Here is an 18,711-nt window from a genome sequence, read left to right on the forward strand (position 1 = left end):
GGAAAACTCCCGATAATTTGAACTTGTCAATATCAACAACGGTTATTTAGAATTGGGAGCCCCTGGTTTTTATAGCTCCTAGCAGAAGTTGGCCCTGAGTGATAACAATGTGTTGGAAAACCAAACCAAACCAAATTTACTAGAGATGCGAAACAACGAAACAGCAGCATTTCTCAGCAGATGAGTATTCGGACGCTGCGCTGGAGCTCTTGGGGAAGCCGCAAACGATGCTCATGAAGTCGCGACAGAAGTAAGGCAAGCAAATGACTGACTACTTTTAATTTTGATTGCGTTATCTGTGCCATGTAAATAAACGCATTTTGGAGCATAAATAGCGCCACACATTTCGACATTAGGGCTCACTGCTCACATGAGTGCATGTCGGTGCCTGTTTCTGGCGTATCACTGACTGATCAATTAATTTGTGTTCGCTGTTAGAGCTCCATGAACTAATTTACAAAATCACCTGCCACAAATGTGTAGTAGTGCCTAAGTCGCGATAACGAGTCCAGAGGTGGCTTTCTGGGGCTCTGCCCGCACAGTGTGGCACGATTTTCGTTAATTCTAGTGCCTGCCCGCTAATTCGAGCTCTGCTTAATTTGAACAATTTTATAGTCCCCTTTGAGTATGAATTAACAAGCTTTTACTGTATTCAAGTTTATCAGTAAATGCATGCTGCAATAGCACACCACTTCCACGTGTGTGTGTGAGCAATGTCACAGTGGAGACTGAATAGTCCATCTATCTGGAGTCTATTCTAACAACCAAAGAAATGCTATTCGTATTTAAAAATGAAACATTGTCTTCATTCAATTTCAATCCAATGGTCGTAGTTGCATACCAAAACTACTTATGTCTTCTTATGTCACAGCAGCTGAAACAACAGTGGGCGCTATGCATCGACTTGGTGCAGGTGGACCGGAATCAATGCACCGTTACAAGAACCAGGCTCCGAAAACCCTGTCAGTAGCTCGATTTGGATTCTACTGCCATCACTTCTCCTTTATACTGGACTCACTGGACTCCAACAAAAGATATCAAAGTTATGGGCGTAAATGTGACAATTATGCGCAAGTATAAAGAATCAGGCATTATACAAAAAAAAATCTGAAAACATCAGTTATGCGCACTTCGCTATCATTTTTACTAGAGGCATCAATGCTTGAAGTTCTCAAACATGCACAATTGTAGAATGGATGACGGGCTGTCTGCCTATTCAAAAGCAGGCTCAAACACAATGAAGATGCCCTACCATCAGGGGCAGCATTTTCCAGCCAAGAAAGTGAAACTACGGAGGCTGAGCTTTTGTATCTGTACTCTATCTACTCTCTCATAATGCACAAATGATTTCTCATGGCCAGAAATGAAAAAGAAAATGCCACTCAATCAAAACAAACAGATTTTCAGACATCACGGAGTATAACACCCTCGATTTTTACCTCACCAAGGTTTACACGGTGCGAGGTAGATATGGCCATTTCTTCTCACTTGGACAAGGGGAACCTAAAGCTCTGACGCTGCTGAAGATGCAATCTGCACACTAGCTGTAGGCGTCATTCAATGACTACACACACACAGCTGCTTGCAAGAGCTCTCGGAAGCCAAGGTATGGCAAAGCATGACCTTCAATACTGAGAGGCAGAATCCAAGATTAGGGATTCAATTTCAGCATGACCTTTCAGTTCTGTGCTCCATTCTAACATGTATGCCACATTTTAGTTAATTTTTTTCTAGAAGAAATAGCGCGTGTTTAAACCCAGTAAATGCGACCTCACTGCGTCTGGCAAGCTGGCTGAGTGTGGTGTTGCTTTAGGTTTCTCTGACCTTGTGTACTTTGTTTAATCTCACTAAGGTAACCACAGTCTAATTGGTGTATATAATATGTTAGGTTTGGTTGCAAGTGTGCATAGATCTGAGGGGGGTAGTCAAGCAGATGTCCTGATCCCAGCTCTTCGAGGTTTGCAAGCACAGCACCACAGCATGTGACGAACTCGTGAAGTCCTTTTTCCCAACTATTACTGTGTTGTTAAACCACGTACAGGGGCAAGAATAATTTTTTTATTAACACAAATTGTAAGCATCCGTCAAATCATCATCAATCTGTATTTCAAAGTCATACACCTCGCCACCCCCTCAAATCTAAATCTACGCCTGGTTTGCAAGTCTCAGAAGTGAGCAGAACAGCATGTTTTAGAGATGCGCAAATATTCCACAAAAGTCTCCCATGCATATGTTTTCAAACTTTGTGCTGCAACAAGCAAAATATATCCCCCCCCTTTTCTTTTTGTAGTAGGAGAATGTCACATTTGTCTTTAGATAACTTTGTAACTTTGTCTTCAGGATCAAAAATACTCGTCATTGGCAGGCGAGTTTCCAACACAATATTAACAAGGAAAACAACAACAACAACAAAAGACTACTCTGCTCTCCATACAGGATCGCATGTGAAGCAATATGAACAAGACAAACCTTTATGAGTGCTTTCTCCCAACGGTCACGCTGCACCCTCCTATTTCCTTTCCTCAGAAGATGAACGTGCAGGTCTATCAGGGTCTGGTCCACTGCATTCCCACAACAGAACAAAAACACAATCAGAGTTCATAGTTGTGGAGGGAAAATGTCACAAAACCTGGTGATGCCCAATTAACTACTAACAACAAAAGTACTGCAGGCAGTATGTTTACGAGATTACTACATTAGTGTGAACTCATTTATTGTTTCTCTCTGGCACCAATTCAAAGGCATACTAAAGGAAAAAGAAAGATGATATTACTAGTATTAGGAGATTACTCTGTTACAGTACCAAGAACACCACATTTCCCGCGAAAACACGCTTGGCAAGTTGGGAAAGGTGTAAAAAGGGGAAAAAAATTGGCGAGGGGCGAAGCATGCAGTGTGCGCCGGTGTTTCCCACAGCAAAATCACTGCTAATGGGCAATGAGAGACAGAAGAAAGATTAGACACAGGGACTCACAGTCTGCTTTTAGTTAATGTGTGCACCGCGAATCTTTATTGTTCAACTATGCACAAGAGAAATCTGCCACCGGCACACTGCATTGCAGGTCAAGATCCAGTGCCTATATATACGCAGTGGCTGGTGAACGATTGTGCAGCGTAAGCAGTCAGTTATTTCAATGAAGAAATTCGCTAGCAGATGTTGCCTGTGTCGTCGTTGTCTCTCGCGGGCGAGGGTGCGTACTTGTTCCTTGCGAGCTGGTAGTTCAGCGTTCATCGCAGAAAGAGCGTTTCCACAGTCAACACGCGCCATTCGCTTTCTCTCACCACACAGCGAGCACTGAGGCAGTGGTGTCCTCGCTTGCACTCAAGGAAATGGACTGTCATGACAGCAGACAACGATGCACGCCGCGACAACAGACAACGCTACACGCCGACACGCTGAGACCCTAAGGTGCTTCACCCCTAAAAGCGCACAAAAAGAACAAGTGGCAACGGTGTGTTCAAATTTTATAGCTATGGCATGCTACAGTGCGGCACTTCGGGTAAATGTTTGCCGCCTGGGGTTGCTCTAATGTGTACCTAAGTCTAAGCAGGAAAGGGCATTCACATGCACTGAAAACCAGCCAGTATTAAAACCCCAGCCTCAACAGCACAACAACACAGCTATCAAGGCAACTATGCTGAATGGCTGATATCTTCACAAAGCGATATACTCCAGCCTTTTTGATAAACTATTAACTTAAAGTCCCAAAGCCATATGCCCAGTAATTTCAAAACCGCACACCTCCAGAATGACCACTTACAGAAACTTCTGGGTGTAGGTCACCCTTTCTTTTTTAAAGGGTCCCAGCAACACTTTTTTAGCATAGTCAGAAAACGCTGCCGATCAGTAGTCAAGGCTCCTGAGAACACAGGAGCCAAACATTACAGCGGAGTATGAGGCCTGGAATTTAGAATTAATTCTCAAAGTCAGCAAGAAATCGTTCCCTCTTCTCTCGACAAATGATACCATAAACCCAAATTAAAATGACTGCGCCATAAACTCAAAGACCACGGCCATTGGTTGATTTGAGCATCGTGAGCTCCATAGTTACCATGGCTGCTGCGGTATGCCGCCACATGCCCGCGTGCGATCGCACTGAAAGTAAGCCGCACGTTTGAAGAAAAAATGAAAAGTGCTCAAGGTCATCATGCGCCCTGACAAAGGGACGCATCTTCTTGCCCCCTTGTCCTACCCCTCCCGGCGTAGCTTTCAATGCACTCGCTAGTACAAAGGGGGAGATAAAGCGCTTGACGCGTGCAACAAATCCCTGCAACTCCGCTCATACTTGATGGATTATAAAAATTTTTGTCGCAGTCAATTCATGAGGTAATAGGTCCTTTTAATGAAGCCATTTGACGATTACTTGGAAAAGTGTTGCAGGGCCCCTTTAACAGCCGAGCATTTAACAGCGAAGCTGTTTAAGCCAAGCATTAGTCCGTCCGTCGTGAACAAAAAACCTCGTGGAGCGATGACGTCACCTTGCACTGCCTAGCAACCCCTGGCACATCAGTGCATAATTTGGCGCTGGCTTCGCTATCACACCCTTGTGTGGCAAGGCTGGCTACTTGGCTCAAAAAAGCAGGGCGCAGCTTGCACTGGTGGCGCAAGGCTAGAGATACAGCAGAGTTGATCAGTAAAAAACTGGTCCTGGCTCGAAACTGAGCACTACTGGCTACCACCAGACAACACTGCACTTGTCTCTGATGTAGGAGGCACTACTGAGACTGAAGGCTGGTTCAGAGTGATAGAGTAGGACTTGGTGCATCTGGGCATCCCCTCGCAACACTTCACAGCTTCCACGCACCAAAAACAATGAAACACATTACTGTTGCTGTCGGTAGGCTCAGCATTTTATTCTATAGCCTGATGAAAAACAGTTTTGTGTAAGCTTGCATATGCTAAAAAAGGTTAAGCAAATTAACTAAAACAAATAATGAAGTTTGGTGAAACCACACTTGCACAACCTCATGAGATGAAACGTTGCATGGACAGAATCATACAAATACTTATGGGTAACACTAACAAGTACACTGAAATGGGACACACACACATTAATTAATAATGTGTATCAAAAAGCATTCAGGTAACTAAGGTATCTGCGCATAAAACTTGCAACAGTGCCCCTGAATGTCACACTCTCATGCCTATCAATCTCTCGTATGCCCCATTCTCGAATATATTAATGTCGCATGGAATCCATACCAAGTGTAACATCTCGAAAACTTAGAGGCAATAGAAAACAAGGTGCTTTGTTTCATTTATTTTACGTACTAAAGGAATGGCGATGTGACACTACTGCACAATTGCGCTGTGATACAGACACTTGAAACCTGCCAGCGCATTGCTTCTTTGAAATTTATGCATTTCTTATATCATGACAAACTCACTATTAATAACTATCTCAAGCCACCCTATAAGTGTTCTTGCAGACTCAACCATACAAAGTGTATCACGCCATGTATGTCATGCTGCGACACAAGTGTTCTTTCTTCCCGTTTACCACAGAAAAATGGAAAGCAAGCTACGCCACATGCTTGCATGAATGTTCGAGGCATTCACTGCTGAAATTGATGAATTCCTTTTTGTGTAACCCCTTGAAATTGCTATATTTCTACATGGCTAAGTTCACTCTTACACCGAATTTTGTATGTACGTAGCACTGAGTCATGCAAAAACAGAACTTCTGGTTTTTCTTCTCCAATTATGTAGACAACTTTGTCACATTGTGTTCAAGTGTGGCAACTATTTTCATGTTATTCTGCCGAAAAATTTACCTATGTACTCATTGTTCACTCCTGTATGGGCATGCTTAGGCTCACGGTATCCAATAAATAAAAACAGATAAACTTCGGTATGAAACATGAAAACAGATTTCGGGTTTACATATATGTGCCCAAAGGAGAATAATGGAAGCTACGAAATCAACTGCTGGGCACAAAATTTTAACAAACAGTACAACGTTGCAAAGTAACACATCTTACAGCGCTCCACTACCGTAACCAGATAAAAAAAAAAACAGCAATTAATTCCCGAGAGATCATAGCTAGGCGCCAGTGGCAATTTGCAGCACAAATACATCGGGTTCAGTATAAGTTGTGCAGGAATTGGCGTGAAGTGGACAGGAGCCCAATGGGACACCTCGAAACAAGAAGCGGAACCAACGTGCTACGCATCACATGACACGCGCGCTTTCGGATGCGATGCGGCGGAGCCGACAGTTCGACCCGCCCACGCCGTTTTCGCACCACAGCGGCCGCGTATTACGCTTTCATTTATTTTCTCATTGAATATTCACAGACGTGGTCAGTGTATGCAGACAGCACGGTCGTAAGGGGAAGATGCGATGAAATCGCTGAACACGCACGACACGCAAAAGCCGGCAACTCGCATGAGCGCGCGGCGGCGAATGCAGACGACAGAAAAAATAAAACTGCTGGCGTGAGCAGCGCGACGCTGCCAATATCGTTACTCAAGCGCCGTCTTCGAGAGGCACCGCAGTGCTTCGACAGTAGCGCGCGCAGTCTAGCTGTGATCACGTCGATGCGATAAACGACGTTATACGAACTCTGGAAAGCCTTTCTTTTCCCCCTTTCGCTGGCGCCCGCCCGCGCGCGCCGGACTCTTGCCAGCGGGAGGCGCTTCCGCTTATTTTTCTTTTTCGCCGCTGCCGTTCCGGTCAGCTTCGAACAAACAGGTCTCATCCCCGATGGGCCGTTTCGAAGCGCGCAGCGAGCAGCAACGGCTACACACTACTGCGGCGAAAACGAAAGGCCGCTACAAATCACACAGCCTGGGAAATTTCCGACCATTAGACGCGTGCAGCCCGGCACCCGAGCCGCGCTGTCAGCGCAAATTGCGCCGCCGCCGATGGTCGGCAAGTCGAACCAGTCACTCCGTCGGCTTTTACGATGCGCTAGCTTAATCTGCAAAAAGTCGGCAGCTGCTGGTTGACCTACGCGCTTAAGGCTTCGCAGCGGTATTTGAATCGAAGCTCAGAAAGCGATCGTACCGCTGCCTGCCACAAAAGAATGCTCGTAGCATCGCGCGACCGACGCAATCGCAAAGGCCCGAGAGTCGCTGCCGAGCCATGGAGGTCGCGCTCGCGCTATCGTTCGCTACACGGAAAACACACGACGCTCGTCGGCACCAGTTCTTCCTGAGCGTTCGCGTTCGTGGTTGCACGTGCCTGCGATTTTGCGATCGGCGTAAACGCGTGTCGATGTTGCATCGTTCACGGTACCAGGCAAATGCGACGCTAACGGGCCAGCGATTTTTTCGAGAGGGGAGAAGGGGGGAAGAAGAACACGGCCCATCGTCGTTCGGCGGCATTACGAGAGTGCAGCCGATCACGTACCATTTTTGGTATCCTCCAGCATAGACTGCAGCTCGGAGATGGAGATGTTGACGCCGCATAATTCACCGAAATTCAGTATGAACGAACAGATCACCGCAAAGTTTGGGTCGTCGTGACAGTTTTCTTCGGCGCTGGTCGCCATTTTAGAAACGCTCTTCGACAAAAGGTTGTGTCCATCAATGTTGACAGCTTGTGGTCATAAATCTACTAATAAAACAGTTCATTTGCGCCGCAATAAGCTTCTCATTTCACTAGTAACCTTGTTTCACATCAGCTATTACACGACACAGACAGCTAGTGATTTTTAACTATTTTTGCACTTTCGTACATGTCGTGCTATTGACTTTACTTTTTCAAGCTCGCTAGTTGTCACGCACTGCGCACTAATATCTTTAATAATTTTATTAACGCACTTTTGTGCTTGTATTGATTGATTTATTCGCGGTTTTTAATTTAATTTGTGGTTTGTTATAATTACCCGCAGAGCGAAAACATTTGACGTCAGGCAACACTGCAACATAGCTTAAATATAATTGTAGTAGAACACTTTCAGTTCTATGTTTTACAACGCCTGATTATTGCCTAATAAAATACCTCATTTAAACACTTAACTTTATATTTAAGCTATAAGGTATGTACAAGTATATTATTTTCAAACCAATAAAATTTATATATTCTTATTTTTTCACCATATTAGGAAGAACTACTTGACATGTTAAACAGAAAGTTTCGTACTCAACGCGCTACCTCCACTAAGGTGTTTCGTCGCTACGGCATTCGTCACCGTCACTTGGGTTGAGTTTTCGTGGCGGTGGCGGTAATCGTAACGACATGGGTACGCTAGTCAAGCAAGTGCTACAAGCTTTCTTTCCCGGAAAATGCTACGACGAGATAATCGTACGACACAACTTCGAAAATGGTAAGTCGGCGACCGAAGCCTCGGCGTTATTTTGTATTTTAGTCCACAACGTCCTGGGTTCCTTCGGGGTCGTCTGCTGTGTGTCGGATGATCGCACTTTCCGTCGAGGAAATAGCGAACGCAAAAAGTCCTCGGGGGCGAAAAGAAAAAAACCGCGTGCGCGTGTTTAGATGTGTATCGCTTCCGTTCTGCCTCCTCTTAAACTAATCGAGCGACAGCGCGGTTCTGGACTTTCGCTTATCTGGGACGAAAAAGATACGCGCAATAAGACGACCCGTGGAATGGACGTTTTGTCGTGAAGAGTTTATTTCTTTACGAAATTGGTGCTCGTCATACCTGCTTGATCGAATGTGGGCTTCCTGACGATATTGTTCTCGTGCGAGAAACGTAAAACTCGTATCGCGTCAGCGAAGGGCAACGTCCCCTCTCTTTAACACAGCGGCATCGGCGGTGTCGCGCGCGATAACACGTCCGGGTGAAAGTTTAGAACTTTCATTGTTCGGACCCCCTCACTGTTTCCATTGTTGCCGTGAATCGCCTTAAAGACCTTCACTTCCTCGTTGGCCCCGTAATCACATCTTAAAAGGAAACCAGACTTTCCTTGCCGAGTGCTATGTGCTGCCTTTTAATTCCTGCAATCTCTCTTCCCTTTCATTACCTTCTGTGATTGCACTGTCTTCTTTGGCCCGTTTTACTCATGTTCTGTGTGATCATACTCCTTTAGCGGGCTATGTGAGACGAGTCTCAAGGAAAAACACTGTAACAGAGCTATGAAGTTTCACAGTTATACGTGACTTCAACTAAATGACTATTATATCTACTTGAACATCATCATTAGCACTGGCTGTTCTAGATCATTGTTTGCTAAATGATAGCTAGTGATGTCTGCTAGTGCTCGCTAAAGATGGCTAAGCGATCGAAAATATTGTTCATCTGCAACAACACCATTATCATCTTCGTTCAATCTGGTAGCGATTGATTTTTCTGCCATGTTTCTTTTTCTTTTGCAGTGGGCTGTCTCAAGTTAGCGTTGAGCAAATGTCTAGGCTACGGCATCATAGTTGGATCCACACTGGGTGAGCTAAACACACACGTTGCGTGTCCTCACACCACCATGCTCATCAAAACGCATACACAGCTGCAAAACACCTGCTGACGGTTTACTGCCCCCAATAGTCCCATAAAATACAAAGCAAGCAAAATGTTGGCAGCCAGTTGTAAAGCCCCGATTGGAACCTAGAGAGACCAGTGCCTACCTCCCCTTTTTTTTTGTTGCCCCTTTCTCTTTTCCGCTGCGGCCGCATTCTAAGGTGACCGTGAAAGGCAACAGTGTCGCCTTGCGTGATGTGTTGTCTGACGTGTTCAGTAGCTGAATCAAATACTTGCCCATGACATGATCGTTGCACTGGCCGTTGGTGATTTCGAAAGTCTTACAACACAAGAGAGTGTACTGTAGGAGCACAGAGTGTGGAGTTTGCGAGTGTGCCGGCTTCTGTGCAGTAGCTTGGCTTGGCTCTGGCTATTTGAAATAAAAGAAATGTTGAAAGTGCTTTAACCATTTCTTATGTAATTGTTTAAAGTGCAGTATAATTTTTAAAGAATGTACGCTTGAGGGAAACGTATTCCAGTTTAGAGTTTACAGGGATACAGACACCAATTTTCGAAGGGGAGTTTAGTCCATCATACAAATCTCCTGCATACAGAGATGGCTCTGAGCAAGTGTGAAGCTCAGTAAATGTTGATAAGATATTTATTTTGATATTAAAATCAATTTTCGCAAGACACACCTACTAATGTTAACACTAGCATGACATCGATTTGGTGACTTCAAGCGCCAGTATGGCTAGTTGTGATGACGTCGTGCACCAAAAACATTCAAAATGGCTGCTTGCTCATCACCAAAATATTAAAAACGGCCGCTTGTGAGTCACCAACGGAGCCACGCATCGAAGTGGCCGTGGAAACGTCACGACATCTTTCACGAGCACATCACGACAAGTTCATACCTTGTCGTTACGGCAGGGTACAGTAGGAACCGAAACGAGCCTCTAAGAACATGTTGTAAGTGATTTTTCAGGGTGCACTCACGCTTACCAGATAATTTTCTAGGCTCTTGAGAGATTTGTCTTTCATTTGACACAAAAAAATGACAACTGAAAATTTTCGAGTCTGCACCCCTTTAAAACGGCATACTGAGAGAGTTTAGCTGGGGTGTACTGCCCCAGTGACATCGTCTCAACATCTTGCCAGTGCGCAATAAACCACACGAGCAATGCACAGTTCATGCTGCTGGCATGTTCAAACTACCAAAAAACACGTTCTCACAAAACAGCGATCACTGAAAAACAAGGTTAGGCTCACTCAAAGCTTTAGCGTAAAAAAAATGCTGCGCGCCTCCACTGAGGAACAACACTAGAAAGAAGCTATCATCTGTGTCACTGAAATGCTACACTTTACCACCGACCAACGGGGAAAAGGTGTTTTTGTTTACCAGGCATGTCAAAAACACCGTAAAGTGCCTTGACATTAAGTTGACATCGCCGAAATTACTAGATGGTGCCATCAGTTTTCCGGTTTTGCTCACTAGCCAGTCAGTGTGCATCAAACACGACAATATGGCGATATCGCCTACGGCGATAACCTCAGACTGCGACCCCTGGTAGTTAAGCTACACCGAATAGTGGTCAAGAGTATTGTCGTGCTCAATGAGACATCATTGGCTGTTTGTTTTTGTTTATTGCAAAAAGTTATGAATAGGTCATCACTCGCTAGTGCCGTGTTATTCTGCGTATTTTTTATTGCAGACATTGTGAATATACCACACAGACTGTAACTAGATGCAGTTTCCATATACTTTTAACCTAATCGTTGGGTTCCATGTGATGTGCGGCTGTAGTTGCTGGCTTTCGATTGCCCAAACATTTTGCTATATACAGTAGTGTATTGTGCAGTCACATTTTTTTATAAAAGTCTTATAGAATGAATGAATAAAAGGAGGGAAACAAATTAATTAAGGGGCATGTTTTTTGTTAGGCACAACTGTATGAAGCTAACAGATAATGAAGCCAAGAGAAGCAAAGAGGGCATTATTCATAGGCTGTGACTAAAGTGCACTAAACTATGAAGTAAAGAGAAACGAAAGTGGATGAAAAACAACTAACTGCCTGTAGGCACCGAACCTACAACTTTCGCATTTCGGCATTACCAGTTGAGCCAGAACATTTCACCGGTACGACTGGAGTAGTGTTACATTTTGGTCTGTAGCCTCTGAAAACCAGGGAAAAGTGATTTGAAATAAAAGGGCATAATGCGCCTTTTACCTGAATGACAATTGTTCTTGCAACGTTAACAAACTATTCTACTGACTGGCGACCTAAATAGGCAGTGGCAAATACACCCTTGTCAAACTTTAAAAGAGAACTTGCATACATCCACCAACTGAGCCAGCAAGTTATGTTCACTCATATCAATACGTGGCGAAAGTAAACAACTTTCAGTCATAGCTTTTTTAGGCTCTGCCCTTCAAAACTACGTTTTAGAGTACAGAAGTGCAAAACGCAGGAGCTGCGGAATTTCATGGACAGAGTTTGTGCAAGATGCTTGCTGATTTTGTCTTGGATGGCATGTCGAGAAATTATGCTTGAGCTTTACAAACACGCTTTGTGAACACAGCCTGGTGGGATGTCTAATTATGTCTGGACCACTTTTTTTTTCCTTTAGGATTTGCTGCGGAACATGAAGGAAAGACGCAGAGAAAGAAAACAAAAGCGTTCAGTGCTACATTGTGCGAGAAATGTAGCCGTAGAACATGTGCTAGTTGTTCTTGTCATTTACCGCCAAGTCGCTGATGACTGCATGGCTTCAGAACGGCGCAACAAGGAAGACGAAAATACGAAAGATCACACGAACACAACGTGTGATCTTTCGTATTTTCGTCTTCCTTGTTGCGCCGTTCTGAAGCCATGCATCTGTACCAACTCGCCCAATTGTCAGTGCTACTCGCTGATGACTGCTAGTGACATAATGAGTTTATGTGCGCCACAGAAATCTATCTAGTGCAACTTCTTTAAGCTCACCTTGAATTTCCCTGTTTTGAATGACAGAAAGCTGAGCTAGTTGTTAGGGGTTCGTGATAAGAGACGCAGCATCAAACACCAGCATTTGTGTTGTCCTGGCTTCACTCTTGTGTCTGTATTTTCACACCTACCATATCTTATCATGACATTTCCCTGTGGTTTAAAAAGAATACTATCTAGCCATGTTGTGCCTGGCTGACCCTGTTGACTCTTGCCTTCCCAGAAGAGTATTATTTTGTCCTAAGAAGACCATGGGGGATCTCGCAGTGCACTCGTTTGGCCACTGAAAGGATGACAATCAGTGTGTGGATTTTTATGTGGCTTGGCTTCGCTGGGAAAGTACACTGCTGCAGATGATGTTCCATTTAATTCAGCCGTCTTGCACGCTTGCTTCACAAACTTTATTGAGATCTGTTGAGTGTTTTATATTGGCAACTACTCGCATGATTTCCAGTGCATAATTAAGTCTGCACTTTCGAGTATCCCTGCCACTACATCTGGGTGAGAGGGTGACAATTGTTGGCATTTTAAAATTTTGAAATACTACGTCTTATTTGTAGCTAGGCAAAGAACAAAATGATGATGAAAATTAAAGGCAAAATGCAGCTGAACCAAAAGGGGGAGCATTACACTAATGTGTTTACTACACATATCATTCCTAAGGTGCATTAATACTTGTGCTAATGGCTTCCACGTGCAGTTAACACCGGATTAATTTTTGTGTCAATGTCTATCCTTCGAAGCGTTTATAGTCTTTTCCATCGGGCACCTTCTGTAAGAGCACAAAAGCACATGCTGCAATGTCTACAATGTTGCTCACGGTGGCCCACATACGTTCACATAAAAAAAGTATGCTGGGCACTTTGGCAATGCTGAAGGAGCTTTCGATGGTAAGGTACCGTCGGTAGTCTGCGTTGTTTATTCAGACACGTGTATCCTAGCGAGTTCAACAACGCTGTATTTGCATGAAATGCTCATTCGCAAACAGCACGCGGAACCTTCCGAACATGTTGCACGCATTGCTAAATAAGCTCCAGGCACCCTAAAGAAACAAGACGCGCCTTGTTTTTCATGATGCCCGAAGCTTCCTCGGAAATGCATGCAGCCTATTCGAAATGCGCCCAACCTCGACAGGGACCAGCAGAGAGCTCGCATCTATGTACGTGCTGCACCGCTCAGTTCGCGTTGAAGCCATAAGCAACGCCAAGGTCGCTTCGCTCGCTGCAGCTACCGCGTTTCCTTACGCCATCGTTTTGTTGAGTCGCGCCGGGTCGAATGCTAAGGGAGTGAGCTGCTCGCCTTACTTCGTATAGCATACATGTTTGTTGCTACTGTATTCATTGTTTCACCGTTTCGGCGAAACTGTGGCTTTCGTGTGAAAACATGTCCAACTTAGTCTTGTTTTTCCGTGCTATCAAAATGCCGCTTAACAAGGCCAGTGTTTGTTGCAAGCACCAATGAAGGCTTCACATAGACCAGACAGACCATGAAATCCACGTGTACATAGTTTTTATTATTTTTTTCTCTCTCTGAGCTTATTTAAAATTTGTTCATGCGCGCATGTAAAACATAGCGGGCTGGCTTCCCCGCATTTAACGTGTTCGTCAGGAGAAGCCTCCTTCGGGAGAATCCGATCTTTGTTTTTTCTTTTTTTTTTTTTGTAGGTTAACGCTCTTTTTTGTCGACTGCTGCCGTGGGTACGTGCAAGCATGATATGACACCTCGATTGTTTTTTAGTCCATGAGACGATAAAGGGTTTGACGAGGGCGTGGCAGTCGGAGCGAATTTATGTGAGCTAGTGCAGAGGCAAATATTGTAACGTGGTCGTGACGGTGAAGAAGACTCCAGAAGAACTTGGAAATACGCAACTCTTTATTTGGCCGAACTTGTGGCCGGGAAATGGAAAGTCAAACTGCAAGCAAGGCACTCAGTGTACTGATAGCAGGGAACAGAGCGTCGGCCGTCGATAATCTGGTGTGCAGTAAGGCGCGGCGGCACTTATACATGCGGCATCGAACATTCGAGCCTTATCGCTGGTGGCCGCGTTAGTTCGAGAATAATCTCAACTGTTCGCGTTTGTGCGCTCAAGCCTATAAGAAGATTCCAAGATAATCTGGAAGGTTGCCAGACATTAGGGCGCGGCTTGCGCAAGGCGGCGGCTACGCGTGCAACGGACTATAGTTACATAAAAACGACAAAAAGAAGCGCGCGTGGCGATATCAGTGCTGCAGTAGTTAGCTCTAAGGGATATCTCAGTGCCCCCGCAGGGGCGTCTGTGGAAACAGGCGTTTGGTGTGTAGCGACACCACGTACCCGAGCTAACGGGGGGCTTCGACCCCTCCCACGCCTAGCCGTGCGTGGCTGTGCCGTGTCCGGGGAAAAGGGGATCCTGGGGGTTGAGCCGACGCCGGGTGCTTGGACCTTTAAGGCCCCCCGGCAGAGGCAACACACCCCTTTGGCCCCTGCTTCACGTAGACGGCACCCCTGGGCTGACCCACCCAGGGGAAATCGGCGGTCGCCTTTTGCTATCCCCCTCTCTGATCTTTCGCTTTCCTATCCTCTTTCCTCGCTGTCCTGTCTCCTAATCTCTTCTGTTACTTCCCCATTTTCGTAGGCGGCCCGGGTTAACCGTGTATATGTGTCCTCTCTTGGACATAATATATTAGGCTATAGTGGCATTGTACGGCTGGCGTCTGCAGCCTTAGATCATAAGTGCTGCAGCGTCCCCAAGTTGCACTCCATGGTGGGTGGCCGCCACTGCTGCCGAAACACACACAACTATAACGGAAACAGCTCCATTCCCCCGTCTCCTTGATCGTTACCCTCACAAGAGGGTACGCACCGACGAAATGCTCGATTCTCTGACCCGAACAGCAGAAACGTTTCCAAAGTTCCATGTCCTTCACAGCCAGAACCCTGACAAACTCGCAAGAGCTATTTCACCATTCACAGTCGCAAAATCCTTGACCGAAGCTTTAGGGCCGGGCTACAAGGTAACCAAAATGGCGAGCGGTGACCTTCTTCTCGAAGTCACAGCGAAACAACAGTATGAAAAACTCAGCACTCTCGTATCACTTGGAAGCATAGCCATTACAGCGTCACCCCATAGGTCCATGAACACCTTACGCGGTGTCGTTTCTGAAGTAGACCTCCTTGACTTGTCTGAAGCTGAACTGCTAGAGGGATGGAAAAGCCAGAACGTAACTGATGTGAAACGAATCGTTATTAGAAGAGAAGGAAAAGAAATCCCAACGAAACACCTGATTCTCATATTTGCAACCAGTGTTGTTCCCCAAACCATTGAAACAGGCTACATAAAATTAAATGTCAGACAATACATTCCTAACCCCAGACGTTGCTTCCAATGCCAGAGATTCGGCCACGGATCACTCAGCTGCCGTAGTCATCAAACTTGTCCTAAATGCGGTGTTCAAGGCCACCCCTCCGACAACTGTGCTGAGCCACCACACTGCGTCAACTGTGACGGCAACCATCCTGCATACTCACGTTCATGTCCAAGCTGGAAAAAAGAAAAGGACATCATCACATTGAAGTACAAAGAACATTTCTTTCCGCGAAGCCCGTAAAAGGTGCTCACCCTTTCACAGCACACCCTACGCTGATGCGGCGCGCCGGGGGGCCGCGACGCATCGGCCCCCGCCACTCCCTCGGTCTGCGCAGAGCGACCCGTCGGCTGTGGCGCCTGCCCCCACGGCGGCAGTAGTCAAGTCTACTCCGCCAACTAGCGAACAGGGACCGGCGACTCTAGGGCCGTCGGGTTTCAAGGCCTCGTCACGCCAGACGAGGCCCCAAACTCGAGCCACTAGCCCGACCGTGCGGGCATCCAGTGCCTCCGAGGAGGCAATGGACACGGCATCGGCACCCCTGGTGCCGAAACACCGGCGCAGTTCTCTGGACCGCGCCAAGAAAACAAAAAAGCCAATAACGGGGCCGGACGACCGTCCTGCCTCCTGAAACAAAGTATTTCACTTGAACACTCCACACTTCCTTACTGTACACACAGCACCTTTTTATCATTAATATGCACACACAAATATTACAGTGGAACATCCGAGGCCTTCTGCGAAACCTCGATGACATTCAAGAACTCCTTTACGAACTCAACCCAAAAGTGCTGTGTGTACAAGAGACACATTTAAAACCACAACACAAAAACTTTCTACGCAACTACCTCATTTTTCGAAAGGACCGAGATGATGCCATGGTATCATCCGGTGGTGTAGCCATTATAGTCAACCAATCAGTATCATGTACACATTTACCTCTACAAACGTCCCTGGGGGCAGTGGCTGTTCGAGTGGTTCTTTTTAACAAACTCATCACCATTTGCTCTCTTTACATACCTCCACACTACCACCTGCAAAAACATGAATTCCAATCCTTAATAGATGAGCTACCAGAACCCTATCTGATTCTTGGGGACCTCAACGCACATAGCAGTCTATGGGGTGACTCTCGCTGCGATGCGCGAGGTCGGCTAATTGAACAATTCCTTTTCTCTTCGGGTGCTTGTCTGTTGAATCAGAAAGAGGCAACATACTATAACCTCGCTAACGGTACCTACTCGTCTATAGACCTCAGCATTATATCTCCATCACTTCTACCCTTACTTCAATGGAAGGTCATTAATAACCCTTACGGAAGTGATCACTTTCCTATAGTTCTGAGCACACAAATAGTAAATGAATGTCCCCCACAGGTTCCCAAATAGCACATTGACAAAGCCGATTGGGAACAGTTTCGTAAGACGGCTCTCTTAAGTTGGACAGACATGTGTGATTTAAGCATAGGTGCAGCTGTAGACTACTTTACAGCTTTTCTGATTAATGCTGCCACCAAATGTATCCCACAAACAAGTGGACTGTCTGGCAAACGACGGGTCCCATGGTGGAACAATGAATGCCGGAAGGCGCGCAAAAAACAAAACAAAGCATGGAGGTTGCTTCGGGACTCTCCGACAGCCGAGAACCTTGACAGTTTTAAAAACATAAAATCTCAAGGCAGGAGAACGCGCCGACAGGCAAGAAGAGAAAGTTGGGAGAAGTTTTTAACGGGGATCAATTCGTATACACAGGAGGCTAAAGTCTGGAATATGGTTAGTAGGGTAGCAGGGCGGCAAGTACATTCACTTCCTCTAGTAAACACACAAGGCGACACCTTGGAAGACCGGGCAAACTTCCTCGGCGCACACTTCGAACAAGTGTCTAGTGCCGCGCATTACTCTGAAGTCTTCCAACGGTACAAAACAAGAATAGAAAAACAAAAACTAGAGCGGAAATGTACAAAACACGAGGCATACAACCAACCCTTCAGCTTAGCTGAGCTCCAGGTATCGCTTAACAGCTGCAGTAATTCCGCCCCAGGTTCTGACCGTGTGGTATATGACATGTTGAAAAACCTACCTGCCGAAACGCAAAAAACCTTACTTTTCCTATACAATGCTGTCTGGTCTTCCGGCGAAATCCCCTCGTCTTGGAAAGAGGCCATTGTCATCCCTATTCTAAAACAGGGCAAGGATCCATCCTCCGTTACGAGCTACACCCATCGCACTAACAAGCTGCCTGTGTAAACTTTTCGAAAAGATTATAAACCGCCGACTTATACATTTCCTGGAAACGAACAATCTACTTGACCCGTACCAGTGCGGATTTCGCGAGGGTAGATCCACCACTGACCACCTTTTACGTATCGAGGCAGAAATCCGTGACGCATTCGTCCACAAGCAGTTCTTTCTTTCTGTGTTCCTCGATATGGAAAAGGCTTACGACACGACATGGCGCTTTGGAATATTAAGAGACCTGTCCCACCTTGGTGTACGTGGTAGAATGCTAGATATAATAGAGAGCTACCTGTCGGATCGTACGTTCCGTGTCCGAGTAGGAAATGTTCTGTCAAGATCATTCCTTCAAGAAACTGGAGTGCCACAGGGTGGTGTACTCAGCTGTACACTCTTTATTATCAAAATGAATTCCTTGCGTCTTTGCATACCACGAAATATGTTTTATTGCACATATGTCGACGATGTACAGGTCGGTTTTAAATCTTGCAACCTTTCCATGTGTGAGCGGCAGGTCCAGCTAGGTCTGAACAAGATCTCTAAATGGGCAAACGAGAATGGTTTCAGTCTTAATCCCCAAAAAAGCACCTGTGTCCTGTTCTCTCGAAAGAGAGGCCTTCATCCTGACCCAGACATTGAGCTGCATGGCCAACATCTCTCCGTGAAGACGGAGCACAAATTCTTAGGCCTTATCCTGGATAATAAGCTGACGTTCGTATCACACATTAAACAGTTAAAAAACAAATGCATAAAAGCAATGAATGTTCTAAAAGTGTTGTCACG

The 18,711-nt window shown here is 45.6% G+C and overlaps 2 protein-coding genes across 2 annotated transcripts in view; one reads left to right on the top strand and one right to left on the bottom strand.

The window, feature by feature from the left end:
- LOC119386741 (uncharacterized) overlaps positions 1-7,532 on the bottom strand; it is a 73,581-nt gene extending 66,049 nt beyond the window's left edge. The window contains exons 1-2 of the mRNA XM_037654023.2: positions 7,356-7,532; positions 2,470-2,561 (exon numbers count right to left, since the gene is read on the bottom strand). Coding sequence (XP_037509951.1) covers positions 2,470-2,561; positions 7,356-7,497 — 234 coding nt within the window. The 5' untranslated portion in view covers positions 7,498-7,532. The remainder of the gene's footprint in view (positions 1-2,469; positions 2,562-7,355) is intronic.
- Positions 7,533-8,081: 549 nt separating this feature from the next.
- The window catches only part of LOC119386742 (mannose-P-dolichol utilization defect 1 protein), a 76,708-nt gene continuing 66,078 nt past the window's right edge, over positions 8,082-18,711 (top strand). Inside the window, exons 1-2 of the mRNA XM_037654024.2 lie at positions 8,082-8,274; positions 9,285-9,350. Of these exons, the coding sequence (XP_037509952.1) occupies positions 8,187-8,274; positions 9,285-9,350 (154 nt within the window). The 5' untranslated portion in view covers positions 8,082-8,186. The remainder of the gene's footprint in view (positions 8,275-9,284; positions 9,351-18,711) is intronic.

The sequence above is a fragment of the Rhipicephalus sanguineus genome, chromosome 3 (genome assembly GCF_013339695.2).
Source record: "Rhipicephalus sanguineus isolate Rsan-2018 chromosome 3, BIME_Rsan_1.4, whole genome shotgun sequence".
NCBI lineage: Eukaryota > Metazoa > Arthropoda > Arachnida > Ixodida > Ixodidae > Rhipicephalus > Rhipicephalus sanguineus.